This window comes from Myxocyprinus asiaticus, chromosome 42 (assembly GCF_019703515.2).
Source record: "Myxocyprinus asiaticus isolate MX2 ecotype Aquarium Trade chromosome 42, UBuf_Myxa_2, whole genome shotgun sequence".
NCBI lineage: Eukaryota > Metazoa > Chordata > Actinopteri > Cypriniformes > Catostomidae > Myxocyprinus > Myxocyprinus asiaticus.
In genome coordinates, this window is record NC_059385.1 from 617,214 (window position 1) to 640,000 (window position 22,787).

General features: G+C 38.4%; 2 protein-coding genes across 4 annotated transcripts in view; both read left to right on the forward strand.

The window, feature by feature from the left end:
* The window catches only part of LOC127433071 (palmitoyltransferase ZDHHC8B-like), a 241,047-nt gene that overhangs the window by 197,176 nt on the left and 21,084 nt on the right, over window positions 1–22,787 (forward strand). The window contains exon 1 of one of the 2 annotated variants that reach the window (XM_051684716.1): window positions 22,407–22,787. This exon is cut by the window's right edge and continues 240 nt beyond it. The exons of the other annotated variant lie outside the window; for it this stretch is intronic. The gene's annotated coding sequence lies outside the window, so the exon portion shown is untranslated. Of the gene's footprint in view, window positions 1–22,406 lie in introns of those variants that run through there. 2 annotated transcript variants of the gene reach the window in all.
* On the forward strand, window positions 6,476–22,128 carry LOC127433067 (ankyrin repeat and LEM domain-containing protein 2-like). 2 transcript variants are annotated; one of them, XM_051684707.1, is made up of 13 exons: window positions 6,476–6,785; window positions 8,671–9,033; window positions 13,609–13,776; window positions 13,878–14,047; window positions 14,331–14,519; window positions 14,606–14,728; window positions 15,999–16,062; window positions 16,149–16,330; window positions 16,420–16,526; window positions 16,606–16,763; window positions 19,647–20,145; window positions 20,383–20,514; window positions 20,672–22,128. In XM_051684707.1, the coding sequence occupies exons 2-13, from the start codon at window positions 8,682–8,684 to the stop codon at window positions 20,832–20,834; spliced, it is 2,307 nt and encodes a 768-aa protein (XP_051540667.1). In that variant the 5' UTR covers window positions 6,476–6,785; window positions 8,671–8,681; the 3' UTR covers window positions 20,835–22,128. The 2 variants fall into 2 exon arrangements, with proteins under 2 accessions (XP_051540667.1, XP_051540668.1); XM_051684708.1 differs by lacking the exon at window positions 6,476–6,785 and adding an exon at window positions 7,576–7,648.

A 22,787-nucleotide genomic window follows, 5' to 3' on the forward strand; every position in this document is an offset into this window, starting at 1 on the left:
TAAAACAATTTCCCAAAATTTACTAATCATAGTATTTCTCATTTTATCATGATAATTGCACAATGTTTATAAGGGGACCAGGGCAAGTTGTCACAGAGTAGTTGTCTCTGTTTTCATTGAGCTGAAACGCCTATAATAATCTGTTTAATGACAGGGTACCATTGTGAAAACCCAATATAGAATAGTAATTTGTATGTTAAATTAAAATGTATCTTGTTACATGCTTTTTAGAGAAGTTCATGTTGCTTCTATATAATTAATAAAAGCATATACAAGCCTTCTTATAGGCATTATAAAATTATCATGATACAATTTGATATTCTATAATAAATCTATATACATAAAAACTGTAATTAATGCAATGTAGTTATTCTAATTATAGTATATCTCATTTCATCAGGATCATTTTACAATGCTTATACGGGAAACCGGGGATAGTTGTCACAACATGTCAGTAACTATAAGGTTTTGAGTCAAAAGTCCAAATACGAGTGTTTTCTCTCTTGCAGAGTTTTTGTTGTTGTTGTTGTTGTCGTCGGTTTCAGACGCCTAGTTCAAAACTGTTAAGAATAAGACATTTGTTTTGTGAATTTCATCCTCCACACTAAAATTCCATGAATCCCATTGTGACATCATGTCCTGCTAAAGTGAGTGTCAACACCTGATCAATGAATTGTAACTTTTTTTCCTGGGCAGTAAGGGTGAAAACATTCCATTGATTTTTTATTTGTATTTTTTAGTCAAGACTTTAAGGTTTGTGCCTTCTCAGAAATTGTGCATACAGAGAAAACAGGGGTCTGGGTATCTCAGCGAGTACTGATGCTGACTATCACACCTGGAGTCATGAGTTCGAATCCAGGGTGTGCTGAGTGACTCCAGTCAGGTCTCCTAAGCAACCAAATTGGCCCAGTTGCTAGGGAGGGTAGAGTCACATGGGGTAACCTCCTCGTGGTCGCGATTAGTGGTTCTCGCTCTCAATGGGGCATGTGGTGAGTTGTGTGTGGATCGTGGAGAGTAGCATGAGCCTCTACATGCTGTGAGTCTCCACGGTGTCATGCACAACGAGTCATGTGATCAGATGCGCGGATTGACGGTCTCAGAAGTGGAGGCAACTGAGATTCGCCCTCCGCCACCCGGATTGAGGTGAGTAACCGGTAAGTAGTGTGAATTGGGCGTTCCAAATTGAGAGAAAAGGGGATAAAAATAAATAAATAGTAAAAAATGTAGGTCTGCACTACATCCATGGTCACCCCAGAAACTGATATTGGGCCTGTGTGCTAACAAGAGCTTCTCAGTTCTAAATGTGTGATTTTCCATGACTCTTATTGAGGAACAGTTTTCAGAAGAGTGTCTGATGGGTTTTCTTTGAAAATTTGAGGTCAGACAGACCTTGACTAAACTGATGTCACAGAGAAAACATTATATCTAAGCTTTAATTAAATGTGACAGTAAAAAAGCTGAATCATGTAGATGAACAGTGAGCGCAGAATTCCTCTTATTATCACAGGATCATTTGTAATTCTATCCAGGACCAATTATGAAGAATGAAATTATAATCACATGAAAATTCTTCCTTATGTTCCATCCATCTGAAAATAACAGAATGTGGATTTGCACAAGAAATTAATTAGTTTTCATGGCCTTTTCCCTTCGTTTGATGTTTTATTAGACAATGACTCCATGAAGAATGGCTTTGATATTGCAATTACCAAAAACCAGCAAGGGATGAAAACAGCAATGGGCAGTTTAAACTCAAAATCAGTCATTCATATCAGAACATTTCACCATATTTTCATTTAAAAGAAATGTGCATTTTTATGTTTTTATGACACAAATAGTACCTAATTATCCATACATTTACTTTTTTAATTCTCACTTTTACACAGCCAAGGTCAACTACGCAAAAAAAAAAAAATTTGTTTTTACAATTTACAGTAATTATGTAAATAATACAGTAAAAACAACCTTTACAGAACAACCTGTACATGTTACAGTTTAAAACTGTTGTAATTTACATGACTACACTGGCACCGTAAAAAAAAATTACAGTAAAGAAAACGTCATAAACTTGATATTAACCTTCTGAAACTGTAAAAATCTGCTTTTTACTTCATAAAGTATTGTTAAGCACCATCGTAATTACAGAAGAGCACATGATGACATGAAGTTCATCAATAGTGGCTCTTCCAGGAGCAATGATCAGTAAACATGTCGAGACATTATCACTCACACAAACACTAAACATCATCAGGGTAACACATGTGAAATTAAAATAATGCAGTAAACATTAACTAAACTACATATAACGCAGAACATCCCAATGTATGTAACTGATATTAAAAATAAGAAACATAACTATTCCTATAAAATATAATGAAATATGATGGGTCAAGCAGGGAATTGTGGGAATGCTCGATTATTGTTTTTTACTGTAATATTAACAATAATTTACTCCAAAAAGTACATGTATTCTCTTGTTAAACAATGTAAATTTTTACCTTTAAATATACAGGAAAATCATACTTTTTACATCTAAAATTGTAACATTTTATTGTAAAAACTACTGGATTGTCTTTTAAAATCTATTAAAATATTTTACTGTATATTTTACAGTTAATACTCATTAATCAATTAACGGGGGTTTTTTTTCTGTAGCATTTTTAGTCTTTTACCGTTAAAATTACAGAAATTTTTTTTAGTGTAGAAACCACTGCTTTTTATATAAGAAAATGAAATAAAGCAAATATTCCAGTCTAAACATCAAGGGCGTAGCCAGGAAATTACATTTGGGTGGCCCTCAATAAAAATTGATGGGCCAAATTTTTCACCCAATTTTTTTTCTCCACATTTTCCTTAGCAACAGAAAGGCCATGCATTCAAACAGTTCTTTCACACTTTCATAAAGCAGAATGTATGCATTTTTAAAAATGTTATAAATATATATTTGAAGTCAAAAAATAATTTCTAATATTCGGGGTGCCTGGGTCTAATTAGAGTGGGCCCAAGCCCACCCCGGCCCATCTTTGACTACACCACTGCTAGACATTGATATATATATATATATATATATATATTTTATTTTTTTCTCCCATTTTTTCCCCAGTTTGGAATGCCCAATTCCCAATGCGCTCTAAGTCCTCGTGGTGGTGTAGTGACTCACCTCAATCCGGGTGGCAGAGGACGAATCTCAGTTGCCTCCACGTCTGAGACCGTCAATCTGCGCATCTCATCACGTGGCTTGATAAGCGTGTTACCGTGGAGACATAGTGCTTGTGGAGGCTTCATGCTATTCTCCACGGCATCCACGCACAACTCACCACACGCCCCACCGAGAGCGAGAACCACATTCTAGCGACCACGTGGAGGTTACCCCATGTGACTCTACCCTCCCTAGCAACTGGACCAATTTGGTTGCTTAGGAGACCTGGCTGGAGTCACTCAGCACACCCTGGATTCAAACTCACGACTCCAGGGGAGATAGTCAGCATCAATACTCACTGAGCTACCCAGGCCCCAACATTGATATATTTAATCTCTTATAGCCGATGCTAGCCGTACTGAAACACCGATTTAGACATGCCCATTCTTCCCAAAACCCCGCCCTCCAAAGATCCTGTTGAGATAGTCAGCGACAAGAGAGCAGCAGTGCGTCTTCTCAGGCCGAGTAAACCCGGCTGATATAGCTAATGTGCATGCGCCTTCTAGAGTTGATTGACAGGTGATGTCTGTATCTAAAAGATGATTGGCTCTTTTAACTATAAGGCGGGATTTCTTTTCTACATCCGTTGACCGTTGGGTGCTTAGAGCTTCTTGGTTGGGCTTTCCAGTTTCTCCCATTAATTTGAATAGAAGTGGCCCGTCTCTGCCAAATAATCTCTGGTAGGAATTAACATTTTCTGCATACCATTCCATAAATAAATTTTTTTTAAATAAATTACAGCATCATCATGACTAATGAAACAAAATTGTTCTGTAAATATGTGACACTGAACAGCTAAAATCACTTTAAATGTTGTATGTCATGGGCTTTTGCTCTCAGTTGGCTCTCTGATTCAATAATTGTACACAGGCATTTGTATGAGATGATAAATCTTCATCATTGAGACAGCCAGTGAAATATGTGACTCTCTGCATGTGTAAATGATGCCACCAGCAGCGCAGGGCGAGCAGACGGCAGGTCACTTCACTCGACTCGCCCATAAATCACATGATGGAGCTGCTGGAGAGAGCAAGCAGTCAGCGGTCAGCAGCCAGGCAGCTGGCGCTCTCAATCACCCCCCGACACCTGGCAGACATCAGGGCAGAGGAGAATCAGGAATGGGGGTGAGGGGTCAGACGAGAGGATAGTACACACAATGAAAACCTTAATAAGTTGGCTCTACTCAACTGAATTGAGTAATGGCGTCTGCAAAACGTGTGTAATTAAGTTCACTTAACTTGGTGTTCATATAGAATGAACTGAACTATTTAAGTTAAGGTGACTAGATGCAAGCAGACAACTCAGATTTGCTATTTAAATGTTGTTGTTTCAGTGTCATTTTAATTGAATGGACTTACATTTAGCTCGTACAGTAACACAGCTTAAATATTTAGATTTAGGCATAGACACCTGCACGTCAGCTGCACAGACATAAGGAGAACTAGTGTCAACAAGAGGACACAGATCCCCCTAAAACTGCTGAAATAATACAACAAAAGAGCTAAAACATCTATGAATTCTCATTTACAGCTATTTAAATGCCCCTATATGTTCCCTTTGACCAAGAAAACATACTTAAATAATTCATGCACAAGGCATTGTGGGTATTCCCCATAGCCTCAGTTTTGTTAAGTCTATGGATTTTTAAGAAAAAAAAAAAAAAAAACAGTTAAAGGAACTTTTTGAGCTCTTTGAGTTATAACCCCAAAACTGACTTTTCAAGTAAAGTTTAATTAAGACAACTTGTTTTTCCAGTAATTGCAACATTAGGGTTTACAGTGCAGACTCACATCCGGTCTGGGCCTTAACAACATAATGACGAGAGTATCACAAACACCAACTTCATTCTTGTTGAGACTGACTTCACTGTTTTTGTGTTTGGGGTCCCAGAGATCCCAGTGACATACATGTTCTGATGGAATCAAAACCAATTAGACAGATATTACAGTAATCCTCTGTGGAATGGCAAAGTAGGCATGCACTTTACAGAAGTGTGACTGGTGTTCATTATACTGTATGTTGTTTCTGTTTGGGATCAATATGACCGCTGGCATAGTGGGCTAAAGCACTGAACTGGTAATCAGAAGGTTGCTGGTTCAATCCCCACAGCCATCACCATTGTGTCATTGAGCAAGGCACTTGCTCCAGGGGTGTTGTCCTTGTAATAATTACACTGTAAGTCGCTTTGGATAAAAGCGTCTGCCAAATGCATAAATGTAAGTGTAGAAAAATACAATAAAGAAAATCCAAATAAACTGGCAGAACTGTAACTCTAGAAACTAACTTCTCCATTAAGGAAAGATATTTGCCCCCATGGATCGGATTAGTAGGGGCATTTTTACCTTTATGAGGACATCTGTTTTTTATCCTGAGCAATCATATAGTATGTTTTATGCAGTAATATGTATATATATATACGCCTAGAATACAATAATAAGCAATATATGTTGCAAAGAAATCACAGGACAATTAATTATGAGGGAATTTCTGTCACTTTCAATGGCATTTTTTTGAGAGCTCCTGTTAATTTCTGACCCTGCTTTACACACAAAATTATATTTTAGTGTTTAAATTACATAACAAAATTCCATCAGGTTGATTTGTGTCATTTTTAACTAAATTTAAATTAATAATACTTTTAAAAATTTTGTTAAACATTACAAGGAATTTTGTTATGAATTCACGAAAATGATTATGAAAGTTTTGGCAACTCAAAGAAAGCTGTGAGTGAAATCTCTGTGCTTTGTCGACCTTTTCAGGTCAAACAGACAACAGAGTTTATTTATCCGAGACGGGCCACTTCTATTCAAATGAACGGGAGAAACTGGAACGCTCAACCAAGAATCTCTAGCGCCCTACGGTCAACGGGTGTAGAAAGGAAGTCCCGCCTTACAGCTAAAAGAGCCAATCACCTTTAAGATACAGACATCACCTGTCGATCATCTCGCTAACACGCATGCGTATTAGCACAAGCCGGGAAAATTGCGTGTTTTAACGTAATGCGAGGTAAATAATCACAATTTAAGATTCCAGTATTGTCAGATTGTATTTCTGATTTAAAATATGTTCTTTGATCGTAATCTTGACCAACCATTTTTGAGATTTCGGTGTTTCCCTATTCAAGTAGATATGAGCTGCACTGTCATGACTGGAAATATCCTCCCGAGAGCGTTCCAAAGATGCCCGACAGTGGACTGACTCGCTAAAAACACTTTGGCTTTAACTAAATCTCTGTGCTTTGTCGCCCTCTGCAGGTCAAACACACATACAGCAGTTATGATTGATGAAGTCTGCGCTCCTCCTACCAGCTGTTTGTTTGCTCTTTACTTCTGATTATAAAATTTATCATGGTGCCACGATATTTATTCACTAACTCATTTGAGCTTCTGAAGGGTTTGTGATCATGAAGTTAAGTTTCAGTTTAATATTGTGTTCAATTCAGTGCACATATGGATATGTTGGATTCCGGTGGGAAGCATACGACGCGACGGCATTTCTATTCTGTGCTAGATTAATATCTGGATTGATATCAATCATCATCAAACACTGATTGACAATATCGAACATTGAAACATCCCAGTGACTGGTAAGAGCATGTTGTTTATGTATGTCGTATTTGTTGCTTATTGTATGACACCATACAGTGGTCAAAGGTTAGTTTGTGTATGTGCGCGCGTTTAATGAAGTTAATTAAGGGAAGTTTGTTTTATTTGGTGAATTTGTCTCTTTTCGTGCCGCTTGGTGTCAACACAGCCCTTTAAACTTCACGATTAAACATGTGAAATCAGAAGTGAGTCATTGACGAGGAATGTTTATTCACTTATTAATAGAGTGCCACGTGTTTGTGGTTTGTTTAATGTTTTAAGACATTCTGAAAGTTAAATTCTCACGAGACAGCCACGTTAGAAACAGTTACTTGGAATTTGCTTAATATTTTCAAAGTGTCACTCCCATAAACTCCATTCTCAACAGAAAAACAGTTACAGTTACACGTGTTGAGCCAGAGAACGTTTAGCAGAGACGGGCCACTTCTACTGAAATGAAGGAACTCTAGTGCCCAACGGATGTAGAAAAGAAGTCCCGCCTTACAGTTAAAAGAGCCAATCACCTTTAAGATAGTCATCGCCTGTCAATCAACTCGAACGCGCATGCGCATGAGCTATATAAGCCTGGAAAATTGCGTTTTAGCGTAAAATGAGGTCAAGAAGCACAATTTATGATTCCAGTGTTGTCAGATTGTATTTCTTATTTCAAATATGTTCTTTGATCATAATCTAAACCAACCGTTTTTGAGATTTCAGTGTTTCCTTATTCAAGTAGATAGGAGCTGCACTTGCATGACTGGAAATAACCTCCCGAGAGCGTCCCAAAGATGTCCAACAGTGGACTGACTCGCTAGAAAGACTTTGGTTGAGCCCAATAGCGGGAAGTGTTGACACACTACATGGGGTACGTTGTCACAGTGGGACCCTGCTCTTAAAAAGCGTTTTAAAAGCTTTTGAGTGAAATTTTAAAGGTGAAGTATGTCATTTCTGCAAGTACACAAAGAAACTTTTTCAAAACAGCTTTCTGAACACGCCCCCCCATCTGCTGTTGGTCAAACAAAGAGATAGCCCCGCCCCCAGCTCACGCCATTGGTTGAGTGACGTTGTTGGGGCGGGTCTAAACGGGTCACTCAAAACAAACAGAGCATTTTTCAAAGTGCCACAGAGACACAGTGTTTACAGTTTTTGAGAAAATTAACTAATGAATGGGTTATTTATAGTTGTCTCTGCATATTAAGCGGGGATAGAAGTATTTTAACACTGAAAGAGTTACATACACTTTCAGTATGTAACAACAAGTTAAGCAATTATGAAACACAACAAAATAAAAACATTATTTTGGACAACAGGTATTGGCATTAATAAATAGCAGGCCTATAAATTAAATTAATGTGACAACTTGCCCCAACTGATTTTTATGAAAAACACTCCTGAGAACACAGTTGAATATTTCAGGTTAAATTTACCTTTTTCTGTCTAGTTATTTTCTTATTGTGTTCACTTGTTTACCCACGAGCTATAACAGAAATATGATGATATTAGACTTGAGTTTGAAGGTTAGACTTCTCAAACATTATTCTAATTTAAGACCTAATTTTTGAACTAGATGTTTGAAACCAACATACAAAACCACTGCTAGAGAAAACACGTTAAAAACCGCATTGTTACTGAGATATAGCCCGTGTGACAATTAGCCCCGGTCTCCTCTATAAGACCGAATGGCATTTTATCTAGTTTGAGTCTTGTGTTTCTGCAAACAAAAATAGGCGTTTTCAAACCAGGATGGGCGTTTTTCAACCACTTTACACGATTTGTCTACTACATTGAGATTCCCTACTTTCATTGGATAGTTGAAAAACGCCCACAGATAGAGAAATGGCCATTATTGTTCTGCAGAGACCTATACTTCTGTTTATCTCCTCACAGCTTGTGATATAATGGAGTCGGTTCTCAAGAGGCTGCAGTCACTGACTCCAGATCAGTTGAGAGACGAGATCACAGGCGCTGGACTCAAATGTGGCCCAATAACAGCCACCACCAGGAGCGTCTTTGAGAAGAAACTGGCTCGAGTTCTGCTGGAGAATCACACAGACGGTAGTGATGCGCCACAGATGCATTCTGAGAGCTCAGAGAGTTCATGCCAAGAGCTTCATCAGCCAATCAATGAACGGAACAGAGAGGAAATGAATCATGACACCGAAACCACAGAGAATCCAGAGACGTTCTCCGAAAATCCCTCAGTTTATTACGGAGTTTATCCTCAGCCAGACGACCCCTCCGTTAAAGATGGTATGTGTCTCATAGGAAAGTTTAATCTGCATTTTCCAGGGTTACAGTGCCATAAACAACCTGGGAATATCAGGGAATTTGAACATTTAGATTTTTCTGGCCTGGAAAAGTCTCTTGATCAGGGGCTGTCATGCTCTTAAAAGGACAAAAAGTAACATCAAAGTAACATCAAAGTATCATCAAAGTAGTCGTGATTTGTGCACTATATTCTGAAGCTATACCATAGTTTTGTGTGAGGAACAGAATGAAATTTAAGTTGTTCTACACCATTTATCTTCTTTTTGGGTGACTTAACCATTTAAAAATTGTGGAAAACCTGAAAATGAGAGGGTGACTGATTGTGGACTTTGCCGATACGATAACTAAGGTGGTGGAAAAGGCCAATAACCGTTTATTCGGCCGATAGTTTTTAAATGACGGGTACAGACATAGAGGCTACAAGAGTCCAAAATTAGTAAAATCCCAGATGCATTTTATTTTTCAACCAAAATCCCAATAATAAACAGAAAAAAGATTAAAACATGGGAGTTTTAACTATAAACAAGCTTGAAACACACGGGGGACTTTTATTTTGAAATGACGGAGACTTTGTTACAATGCTCTGTATTTAAGTATTTACCAAATTAAGCCTTTTATAGCCTATATATTCACCAGATAAAAGTTTTGGCATAAACATACTGCACAAGATGAGGTTTAAAGGAATATTCTGGGTTCAATACAAGTTAAGATCAATGGACAGCATTTGTGTCATATTGTTGATTACCACAAAAATGTATTTCAACTCGTTCCTCCTTTTCTTTAATAAAAGCACAAATGTGTGTTCCAGTGAGACACTTACAATGGAAGTCAATGGGGCCAATTTTCGGAGGGTTTAAAGTCAGAAATGTGAAGCTTATAATTTTATAAAAGCACTTACATTAATTCTGCTGTTAAAACTCATGTATTATTTGAACTGTTTAAATCGTCATTTTTACAGTCGTTTTAGGGTTTTAGGGTTTATGGCATTACGTCGTCATGGCAACAAAGTTTTACAATTGTCTATAACTTCACACAGATGTGGTTAGTAAGTGATTTTATGACAGTAAAATCATGTTAACACACATATTGTTTATGTCTTGTGTCTATACTTTTGAAACAGTGAGTATTTTAATGTTTACAGATTGACCCCATTGACTTCCATTGTAAGTGTCTCACTGGAACACACATTTGTGATTTATTTAAAGAAAAGGAGGGACGAGTCGAAATGTAATTTTTGTGGTAATCAACATTATGATACAAATGCTGCTGATTGATCCTAACTTGTATTGAACCCAGAATATTCCTTTAATGAGGAATAAGGTGTACAACCCCAATTCTGAAAAAGTTGGGACAGGATGAAAAATGACAATAAAAACCAAAATTTGTGATTTGTAAATTATATTCACCCTTTGCTATATTGAAAGCACCACAACTACACATTATATGATGTTTTACCTTGTGAATTTCATTTTTTATTTTTTATTTATGTACAGTAATTTCAAATCAGATGATTGCAACACGCTCCAAAAAAGTTGGGACAGTCGAGTGTTTACCACTGTGAAACATCACCATCTCTTCTAATAACACTTATTAAGCATTTGGGCACTGACGACACAAGTTTGTTAATTTAGAAAGTGGAATTTTCCCCATTCATCCATTATGCAGGTCTTCAGCTGCACAATTGTACGGGGTCTTTGTTGCCGTATTGTGCGCTTCATAATGCGCCACACATTCTCAATTGGAGATGATCAGGACTGCAGACATGCCAATCTAGCACCCACACTCTCTGATTATTCGGCCAGTATGTGGTTTGAAGTTGTCCTGCTGAAAATGCCGGGACGTCCCTGGAAAAGATGGTGCTGGATGGCAGTATATGCTGCTCCAAAATTTGTATATGTGTCTGAATTAATGGTGCCCTCACAGATGTGTGAGTTACCCATGCCATGGGCACTGACACACCCCTGGCCCATACAGACACTGGCTTTTAGACCTGATGCTGATATCAGCTTGGATGGTTCTTTTCCTCTTTGTTTTTCAAAAACTATTTGAAATGTGGACTCATGAGACCAAAAAACACAGTTCCACTGTTCTACTTTCCATCTCAGATGAGACCGAGCCAAGAGAAGTCGGCAGCGCTTCTGGACAGTGTTGATGTATGGCTTCTCCTTTACACAGTAAAGTTTTAACTTGCATCTGTGGATGCAGCAGCGAGTGGTGTTGACTAACAAAGGTTTACTAATGTTATCCCAAGCCCATGTTCATGATATCCATTACAGATGAATGATGTTTTTTAAGACAGTGACGTCTGAGGGATCAGAGATCACGCACATTCAGAAGTGGTTTTCGTCTTGCCCTTTACGCACCGAGATTTGACCAGATTCCTGGAATCTTTTAACTATATTGTGCACTGTAGAGGGTGAAATGCCCAAAATCCTTCCCATTTGTCTTTGGGGAACATTGTTCTCAAAGTGCTGGATTATTTGCTGAAGCATCTGTTGGCAAATTGACAAGTCTCAAATGATTCTTGCTCTTGAAGGACTAGGCTGTTTTTGGAGGCTCCTTATATACTATGACACGATTGCCTCACCTGTTTACCATCTCCTGTTTCACATCACCTTGTTATTTTAACTCGTCAAATTGTTATTAGTCTTAAATTGCCCCGTCTCAACTTTTTTGGAGTGTGTTGCAATCATCTGATTTGAAATTCCTGTACATTAAAAAACACAATGAAATTCACAAGGTAAAACATCATATAATGTGTAGTTGTGGTGCTTTCAATATAGCAAAGAGTGAATATAATGTACAAATCACTCATTTTTGTTTTTATTAGCATTTTTCATACTGTCCCAACTTTTACAGAATTGGGGTTGTATTATGCATCATGTATGTGCTGACGGAGCACATTTTTATATAGTCGTTTTTTTTGTTTTTTTTTTGCATGACCTCGCTTCAATTTAGAACACTTGATTATCTAATCAATATATGCATTGAAGTGAGGATAAAAATATGGATGAATACTGTCAATGATGAAAGATTTAGAGACAGCAAATCCCTGCGTGATTGTTTTAATTTCACCTCTAGAGGCCGCTGTACTGTAGAACCAACCCATTTAACTGCAGAATTAGAGATCAACCGATATACATTTTTTTTACAACCGATACAGTACCGATTATTTGTATGTTTACATGTCAGATAACCTATATGCAGAATAGATTTTTAATTAATTTAATTATATTTTTTTTAATTTCATCTTTATATTACACTATTAGGACAAATCTCACATTAATTTAATATTTTATATATATATAACAGAAAAATTGTGCAACATTTTTATATTACAACTATAGTAACATATCATGTTTTTTTTTATATAATAATAACAACAGCAACTGCATCAATAATAAAAATAACAGGCAAAATTGAAAACGTCTTATGTTTTCAAATGGAGAACATAAATAAATGACAAGGGAGTCTACCAAATTTGCATAAATGTAATCTTCCATTTTAAACTACAGTTTAAAGGTTTAGGTGTTGTCTAAAGGCATATGGTTTGCTGGAATAAGTATACATTCTCAGGAAAGTGGAAAACAGTGTTTACAAAGTTAACAAAGATTTTTGCTAATAACCTATAGTTCCATAAAGCAACTATCGGCATTGATTAATCGGTGAAACCGACATATCGATCTGCCTCTACTGAAAATATCAGGAAATGTATAGGCCTGGAAGTTAATAATCTCTCAGTATCTTAAAACTCTTGGAAATGTTCTAGTTTTATCTAGTTTTTCTCTTTTATAAAGATATTGGTCTTTGTGAGTGTTTGTGTAAAACTTCACCACAAACCAGCATGAAATATCAGTCTATCATTTCAGGGTTTTATTGGAGGCATATGTGTACATATGTAAGTGTTATTGTTTTGTAATATATTTAATCCAAAATGTTATTATGTGACGTACTAATGGAAATCTGCTTATGCAGTCGCTGTAAGATTATTACAATCCTTCTGCAGTAAGCATGAGCAACTGGAAAAATCATAGAAAATCATTGATCAGAAAGTGATTATTTTTTTATCCCCTTTTCTCCCAATTTGGAATGCCCAATTCCCACTACTTAGTAGGTCCTCATGGTGGCGTGGTTACTCACCTCAATCCGGGTGGTGGAGGACAAGTCTCAGTTGCCTCCGCTTCTGAGACCGTCAATCCGCGCATCTTATCACGTGACTCGTTGTGCATGACACCGCGGAGACTCACAGCATGTGGAGGCTCATGCTACTCTCCATGATCCACGCACAACTTACCACACGCCCCATTGAGAGCGAGAACCACTAATCACGACCACGAGGAGGTTACCCCATGTGACTCTACCCTCCCTAGCAACCGGGCCAATTTGGTTGCTTAGGAGACCTTGCTGGAGTCACTCAGCACACCCTGGATTCAAACTCGTGAGGTGTGACAGTCAGCGTCAATACTCGCTGAAATACACAGGCCCCCCAGAAAGTGATTCTTAATTGGGACATTTCACCATAGCAAACGTTTACTGTATAATGTGTGCTTATTCCAGGTACAGTGCATGTGTTTGTTAATAAGACAAAAGCACTGAAGGCCGTGATGAGGATGAAGGGCGCTCGATTCAAAGCTTTCGTGAGCAAAGAAGACGCTGAGAACTTTGCTAAAGGTGTATGTGAAGACAAATCTTCACCAGAGAAACCAAACGCTGCATCAGTCATCGGTGAGCCAGATCATTTGCACGTGTCATATATGTTCTGTAGCTCATTGAAGAAGAAAGAGAACTGGTGAGAGTCCATCGTTTGTTTTGTTTGGTGAGTTTAGATGCTGTGAATGTGGAGAAGGCCAACGAATTCAGAAGTCCACGCACACAAGACCTGACAGCAAAACTGCGGAAAGCTGTTGAGAAAGGAGACGAGGAGACATTTAAAGAGCTCGTCTGGGAAAATCCAAGATATCTCATTGGATCTGGTGACAATCCAACTATTGTGCAGGTGTACTTTTGCATATGTCTACAGTACATGTTCATTTTTTTATAGTATGATGCACATCTTTGCATTTAAAGTCGACATGAAATGGCTTGAAATGGCAATGTGATGTATTTCTGAGTGAAACTGGATATTCAAGGAGAAAAATGTAAGTGGGACTTGATTGGATGGTTTATAGGTACTCAATAGCAGTTTCAGGATTCAGGGACTTTTACTTAGTTGTTACTGAAAGTAATCTGTGACTCTGATCTAATAATCCATACTGTACTTTATGACGTTGTTGGTCCAGGAGGGATGCAGATATAATGTCCTGCATGTCGCAGCAAAAGAGAACCAGCCAGGAATCACTCGTCTGATCTTAGAAACGCTGGAGAACCCAGAGTTCATGCGTCTGATGTACCCTAAGGATCAGGAGGTCATGCTGTGGCAACGCATCAGATATATACTTGATCTGTATCTTAACACTCCTGACAAAGCAGTGAGTACTAACATCTAAACATCTCAGCCACATGTTGAAGTAGTGATCTCCATACTGCATCTTCACCGTGATGATGTTCCTCACAGAGTAATGAGACACCGCTGCACTTTGCCTGTAAGTTTGGTTGTCCAGACGTGGTGAATGTTCTGTGTTCGCATCCATACGTCGATAAAAACTGCAGGAATAAATACGACCAGAAACCTGCAAGTGTAAGTCACTGTTGACATCTTAAAAATGAACATTTCTACCATCATTTACTCACCCTCATGTTGTTCCAAACCCACATGACTGAAGTGGCTTCCACATGACTCGGGACGTCAACGCTCTGCCCAACTCCAGCGCTTTGCCCTCCACATGACAAGCATTGCAGAAAGGACCACAGAGGGGCGAATGTAAATTCCCTGGTAATCATTCGCTTGCGCTTTGAAAGTTCAGTGGTATTGGGGTCAAAGTTAAAATTGGCGACGGATGCAATACTGACGCTTCACTCCATAGACTTTAATGTATTCGGCAATGCTGACATTGAGTCACGTGGAAGCCCTTTTACATTTTCATGAAATACAAAAGCCTTTTAATTTGAAGTTCAAGAAGTTTACTCGGTTTAGGATTTAGTCCCACGTAATATAATAATAATAATAATAAGTTGTGTGTAACTTCGCCGAACTGCTTGCGACTTGCACCTGATCGTCTAGACTCTAGATGTAGAAAATAGGCTAAAAATCTAAAATGACTTAAGTTTATTACTGATATCAAGGATTTTTTTCCCCCTGTTAAATATCGTGGTCGTTTTATCGCCCAGCCCTAGACATGAGGATGAATTATTCCGTGTGTCATTCGTTCTTTTCATATTCTATTAATAATCCAATATTGAAAAAACGTGCTTTCTATTTTATGCTCACGTTAAACATAGGAAATTAGAAAGAAGGTTACGGACACGAGTCCAGGGCCATATTTCTCATTTCGTATTTTGGAATTCCCAATGCGCTCTAAGTCCTTGTGGTGGTGTAGTGACTCGCCTCAATCCGGGTGGCGGAGGACAAATCTCAGTTGCCTCCGCGTCTGAGACCGTCAATCCGCGCATCTTATCATGTGGCTTGTTGAGCACGTTACCGTGGAGACGTAGCGCGCGTGGAGGCTTCACGCTATTCTCTGCGGCATCCACGCACAACTCGCCACTTGCCCCACCGAGAGCGAGAACTACATTATAGCGACCACGAGGAGGTTACCCCATGTGACTCTACCCTCCCTAGCAACCGGGCCAATTTCGTTGCTTAGGCTCATTTTGTATTTTTAAATTAAATTGATGATTTTAATTTTAAATTAAATTAATAATGACAAAAGTAGTTTTTCCGAAATTACAATCTTAAGTGAAGATGAAGAGAACGAATGTTACACGGATTGTGAATAAATGATGACAGAATTGTAATTTTTAGATTTGTAGCCGTACAGTGCAGCTAACTGCTCATATTTATTCGTCAGGTGATCTGTGAGCGGAAAAACAAAAGTAAAGAAGTGAAGCAGAAGATCATGGAATATTTGGAGGGTACATTACCATCATGACACAATTAGTTTCACCTATGTATTAAACTAGTATGCAGCATCATGTGTGTATTGTGTGTTTTGTCACAGACAGATTTTATGTGCCTTTATTGAGGGCCGCTGACAACACGCTTCATCCAGTGATCGGCGCCCCCTGGTGTCCTGGATCATTAGAGTCATGTGACCAGTTACAAACACCTGTGATTGTGGACAGTCCCAAAAACCCATTGATGACGATCAAGGCATTTGCTGGCCCTTTAAATTCATCAAAAGTACTTCACATCTCTTTGTATCTAATATTTTATTAGGATGAATTCTTGATATTTGCCACAAGAAATATAATGAAGCTTTTTTCATTCAGGCTGAGGAGTTTCACCGATTGTGGAAAACGCCGCCACGAGACCGGGCCAAATATTTCCATGACATTTTAAAATCTGACTCGGATCGGGGTGCAGAGAGAGTGGGCAGGTGAGCTGACTGATAATGTCTGATTAATGCAAATAATATTCATCAAATTATCAATTTCCTGTCACTCTTGTGTTGACAGAGAGTTGGCTCATGAGATGGGCGTCCCCTGGGCAGAATATTGGGACTTTCTGAACTGCTTCATCGACTTGTTCACTGCGGATGGTTTGAACATGTTGGAAGAGTATTTGAACAGAGAAAACCGCCCGATAAATGCTAGATGTTCCACTCCATCTACTGGTTAGTCCTGTTAAACAGTGTCTGTATTGTGAATGTTAACAATAAACATGTAATAAAACACATATGTGCAATTTCAAGACATCATATTAATTGATGAAATACATGGAATTTGTACATTTTTAAAAAGCTAAAATGTGACCAAGATTATGAAAAACTAATAAAATAAATAAAAATTTCGTCACATACCACGTTTAAAGGTCCCATGTACAGTTGAAGTCATTAAACCTCATTTAACCACTCCACAGATTTCATATTAGCAAACTGTAGTTTTGGCAAGTCGTTTAGGACATCTACTTTATGCATGACATGAGTAATTTTTTCCAACAATTGTTTACAGACAGATTGTTTCCCTTTTAATTGACTATATCACAATTCCAGTGGGTCAGAAGTTTACATACATTAAGTTAACTGTGCCTTTAAGCAGCTTGGAAAATTCCAGAAAATGATGTCAAGCCTTTAGACATTTAGCCAATTAGCTTCTGATAGGAGGTGTACTGAATTGGAGGTGTACCTGTGGATGTATTTTAAGGCCTACCTTCAAACTCAGTGCCTCTTTGCTTGACATCATGGGAAAATCAAAAGTAATCAGCCAAGACCTCAGAAAAATAATTGTGGACCTCCACAAGTCTGGTTCATCCTTGGGAGCAATTTCCAAACACCTGAAGGTACCACGTTCATCTGTACAAACAATGGTACACAAGTATGAACACCATGGGACCACACAGCCATCATATCGCTCAGGAAGGAGACGCATTCTGTCTCACAGTGATGAAGGTAGTTTGGTGTGAAAAGTGCGAATCAATCCCAGAACAACAGCAAAGGACCTTGTGAAGATGCTGGAGGAAACAGGTAGACAAGTATCTATATCCACAGTAAAACGAGTCCTATATTGACATAACCTGAAAGGCTGCTCAGCAAGGAAGAAGCCACTGCGCCAAAACCACCATCAAAAAGCCAGACTACAGTTTGCAAGTGCACATGGGGACAAAGATCTTACGTTTCTGGAGAAATGTCCTCTGATCTGATGAAACAAAAATTGAACTGTTTGGCCATAATGACCATCGTTATGTTTGGAGGAAAAAGGGTGAGGCTTGCAAGCCGAAGAACACCATCCCAACCGTGAAGCATGGGGGTGGCAGCATCATGTTGTGGGGGTGCTTTGCTGCAGGAGGGACTGGTGCACTTCACAAAATAGATGACATCATGAGGAAGGGAAATTATGTGGATATAATGAAGCAACATCTCAAGACATCAGCCAGGAAGTTAAAGCTCGGTCGCAAATGGGTCTTCCAAATGGACAATAACCCCAAGCATACCTCCAAAGTTGTGGCAAAATGGCTTAAGGACAACAAAGTCAAGGTGTTGGAGTGGCCATCACAAAGCCCTGACCTCAATCCGATAGAACATTTGTGGGCAGAACTGAAAAAGCGTGTGCGAGCAAGGAGGTCTACAAACCTGACTCAGTTACACCAGTTCTGTCTGGAGGAATGGGACAAAATTCCAGCAACTTATTGTGAGAAGCTTGTGGAAGGATAACCAAAACATTTGACCCAAGTTAAGCAATTTAAAGGCAATGCTACCAAATACTAACAAAGTGTATGTAAACTTCTGACCCACTGGGAATGTGATGAAAGAAATAAAAGCTGAAATAAATCATTCTCTCTACTATTATTCTGACATTTCACATTCTTAAAATAAAGTAGTGATCCTAACTGACCTAAGACAGGGAATGTTTTCTACGATTAAATGTCAGGAATTGTGAAAAACTGAGTTTAAATGTATTTGGCTAAGGTGTATGTAAACTTCTGACTTCAACTGTATAATTAACATCAACAACTGAGAGAGAATTTATTTTGTATGTAAGCAGAATGAACATTTAGGCCCCTATTTTAAGAGCGCTATGCCTTACGTGCAGCACTATGCGATACACAATACCTGCAAGTCAGTGGGCATGGCCATGAAGTTTTATATTTTTGTATAAGCATGCACTAAGTCTGGGCCAAGTGGGTTGGCAAAATTGTGCATGCAAAGTAGAGGTAGACCGACATATCGGTTTTTACAGATTAATTGGTGCCGATAGTTGCAGATAATTTTTTCATAATTTCCTTTCAAAATAAGAGTCCCCAGTGTATTTTGGGCTTGTTTATATTTAAAAGTCCCGTGTTATGCACAAAATCTTCTATTCACTATTCATTTAGAATTCTTTGTTTGTACCCATCATAGTAAGGAAAGAATTATTATTATTATTATTTTTTGTTTTTTGTTTAGACAATCTAAAAATCGCTTTTAAAATTACTCTGTTATTGGCCTTTCCCACCACCTTAGTTATTGGTATCAAAATCCACTATCGGTCGACCCCTAATTCAAAGTGCTAATGGGCTGGGTCAAGTGCAACTTAATTCTGAGTTTCTTCTTAGCGGAATGACCTATTTCTCAGATAAAATAGCAAATTGATCAAACACAGATAGCACAAACACTCCCACTTGCGCTTTGTCTGGCACGAAAATTGTGCTTGGAATTAGCGCGCTCGCGAAAATTGGATAAGACTTGAGGCACGGTCATTGCGCTTTAGCACTGCACCCTAGCGTGGTCACGAAAATAGAGCCCTATAACTGAAATATACACAAACGAATCAGAATTTAATCTGAATCGAATTAGGAAATCTGGGTGTCAGTAGATCAAACCAATACTGATTGATCAATAATAACCAATATTTGGTGCACATCTTTGGTTTTGTGTCGATGAAGAGATACTTCAGTCTTACTGATGGTGCTGTGGGGCTACTTATGGCAAAAACATTTGGGAAACACCGGTTTATAGCATTGTTTGGCTATAGAAGCTGTGGTGTTTGCAGAAACTTGTTGACGGTATCTTCTATTAAAGGTGGACCTGATCGAACATCCAGTTCTGTCTGTAGATCATTTCACAATGAGCATCTGAACAGATCCTTTAAAACGACACATGAGAATTCAACTGAAGAAGAAGATCCTAGTGACATCGGACGGTTCCCGGTCTGTGACCTGATGCAGGAGTTCGAGAATGTTTTATTCTCCACTGAACACACAGATAAGACATGTGACTCTGGTCTGGGCGGCCAGACTCTGTCCAGCTCTAATGATGAATGGAGAACGCATCAGACTGAAGATGATGAATGTAGCTGTAGTTCAGAGGAGTATTTCACAGCGGATGAAGACTCTGGTGACCTGCAGGATTGTAATAGCAGCAATGGGGGCATCCTCGGTCACTCCACACCCTGGAGCAGAGGACACGTCTCACTGGACGACTCGGGTTCCTCAAACTCTTCATTTCAATCAACACACAGCAGGACTGACCACATCATTGACCCTGTTGACCTCGATAGACGAGAGGTTTTTATTGTAGGGTAAGCCTGTTTTTCATGTGTGAAATATAGTGTTGGGTAAGTTACTCAAAAAAGTTATGCAAATTGTAATCAGATTACTTACTTCATCGGAAAAAGTAATTACTTTAAATACTTTAACACTTTAACAAACACTCAACACTGGTGAAATATCTGTCAGGTTTCTTTATAAAAATGATAAATGCATCTCCGTATTAACTGAAATGCCTTTTCTAATTTTTGGTTTTTATTTTTGTTTAGTAATTCACCAACTAAGCTTGACAATGATGTGCTTCTAGCGTTGAATAATGTGGAAATTGACCAAAACTTATATCCTGGTGTGGTCAAATGGAAGAGCAAGATTCTGTCCTATCCTTCATCACAAAGACAAAGGTAGCACGGCAGTTTAAGTAAAATATTATACTGGATAAATTATGATTATGAACATTATAAACAAAGTAATCTTGCACGTTTAAAGTTTTTGAATTGACGTGCTGCTTTTGGTGTTATGATGCAATGAAATGTAATGTTGTTTAACTTTAATTCTCAGCTGGCCGGCGGCTTCATTGACGATCAGAGACAGTGAGAGCCGGAGCTCACCGGCCGATAGGCTCGACTGGTTTACTGTCTCACCCAATTTCAGAAGCCCTGGCCACTTTAACCCCGAGCAGTTTGTGTTCAGCCCTCTGAGCAGGTCATACAGACACGTGTAACCAGAATATCCTGTCCATTGAATCTAAGATGCACTTGTACGTTGGTTGATTCGCTTTACAAGCACTAAAAAGTTCAGTCACTTTACATTTTACATTTCTAAATATTTGTTTGTTTTTACTTCCTATTAAAGTTTTATGCAATTTTATTTTGTACTGCTATTGTATTGCTTTTAATAATTGCACAATTTGTTTGTTTGAGATTGTTTGTGGTAATGCAGCTGATGTAAGAAAATGTTGCATGAAAAAATTGAAATTTGTTTAATTATAACAAGACCTTTTTGTTAAGAAAGCAATTGCATTTGGTGTGTTTTCTCAGTCTTATATAAGCTGTTTTTCGAAGGCAGTGTGTGAAGATGTGAAGTAAGAGAAATATATGTGTAATATTGATTGTTTCTAAGAACTAAACAGTTTGATGCCATTTAAGTCCCCAGTACGAGCTGTGGTATTTATATTGTTTAGTTTCACCCGATGACTATTTTAATAGGCTTGTTAAAAAGACTAAAGACCATTTATAATATTACACACTGCTGAAGGCCTAAAAGTCAAATTTTAAATAATTGGAATCATTTTCAATTATTACACTGGTGTCATTTCCGAGCTGCACGTCAATCATCTTTGATCAAAAGAAGTGCTTAATCATTGGATTAAAAAAATAAAAATAGGGGGTCTGGGTATCTCAGCGAGTATTGACGCTGACTACCACGCCTGGAGTCGTGAGTTCGAATCCAGGGTGTGCTGAGTGACTCCAGCCAGGTCTCCTAAGCAACCAAATTGTCCCGATTGGTTGCTAGGGTGGGTAGAGTCACATGGGGTAACCTCCTAGTGGTTGCTATAATGTGGTTCTCGCTCTCAATGGGGCGTGTGGTAAGTTGTGTGTGGATTGTGGAGAGTAGCATGAGCCTCCACATGCTGTGAGTCTCCGCGGTGTCATGCACAACGAGTCACGTGATAAGATGCGCGGATTGACGTCTCAGAAGCGGAGGCAACTGAGACTTGTCCTCCACCATCCGGATTGAGGTGAGCAACCGCGCCACCAAGAGGACCTACTAAGTAGTGGGAATTGGGCATTCCAAATTGGGGAGAAAAAGGGATAATTTTTATTAAAATAAAAAATATTTATATATATATACATTTAGTATTATTTTCTTTATCTAGCATGTAATTCATTTGTGGTAATGTGCCTTTTCAACACTGATAGTCCCTCATTTATTGTTCTACCTTAGTATGTCATGATACTGTGACCTTCAGTGGAAGATATATGTTATGAAATCTCATCACACACACCAGAGGTGACATCAGCTATTCAGCATAATTATTTTGAGTCATTTGAAGTGCTTAACTCTTGTTTTGTTTATGTTTTCCTTCATTCTGTGATGTAAGTTATACTGTAAGTGGTTAAGCATAACATGCCCACCCTGTTTTGGGAAGATATAGTGAAAATTAATGTGATTTTAATATTCCAATTTAATATATATATATATATATATGTATAGATACACACAGTGGCAAGAAAAAGTATGTGACCCCTTTGGAATTAGCTGGTTTTCTGCATTAATTGGTCCTAAAATGTGATCTCATCTTTATCAGTCACAAGTATAGACAAACACAATGTAATTAAGATAACACACAATTATAATCTTTCATGTCTTTATTGAACACATCCCTTTAAACATTCACAGTGCTGTGGAAATAGTAAGTGAACCCTTGGATTTAATAACTGGCTGATCGTCCTTTGGCAACAATAACCTCAAACCAAATAGCTGCGGATTCAACCTGCACAACGGTTTTTTTTCTGGACCATTCTTCCTTACAGAACTGCTTCAGCTCAGACATATTCTTAGGATGTCTGGTGTGAACGGCTCTCTTGAGGTCATTCCACAGCATCTCTATTGGGTTAAGGTCTGGGCTCTGACTGGGACACTCCAAAAGGTGGATTTTCTTTTTGTGAAGTCA

Excerpts from the sequence above, each read along its gene's own strand:
- LOC127433067 (XM_051684707.1), top strand. The coding sequence starts at position 8,682 with ATGGAGTCGGTTCTCAAGAGGCTGCAGTCACTGACTCCAGATCAGTTG. Across the intron at positions 14,520-14,605 it reads TTAACACTCCTGACAAAGCA|AGTAATGAGACACCGCTGCA; the intron begins GTGAGTACTAAC and ends TGTTCCTCACAG. Across the intron at positions 20,515-20,671 it reads CCTTCATCACAAAGACAAAG|CTGGCCGGCGGCTTCATTGA; the intron begins GTAGCACGGCAG and ends TTTAATTCTCAG.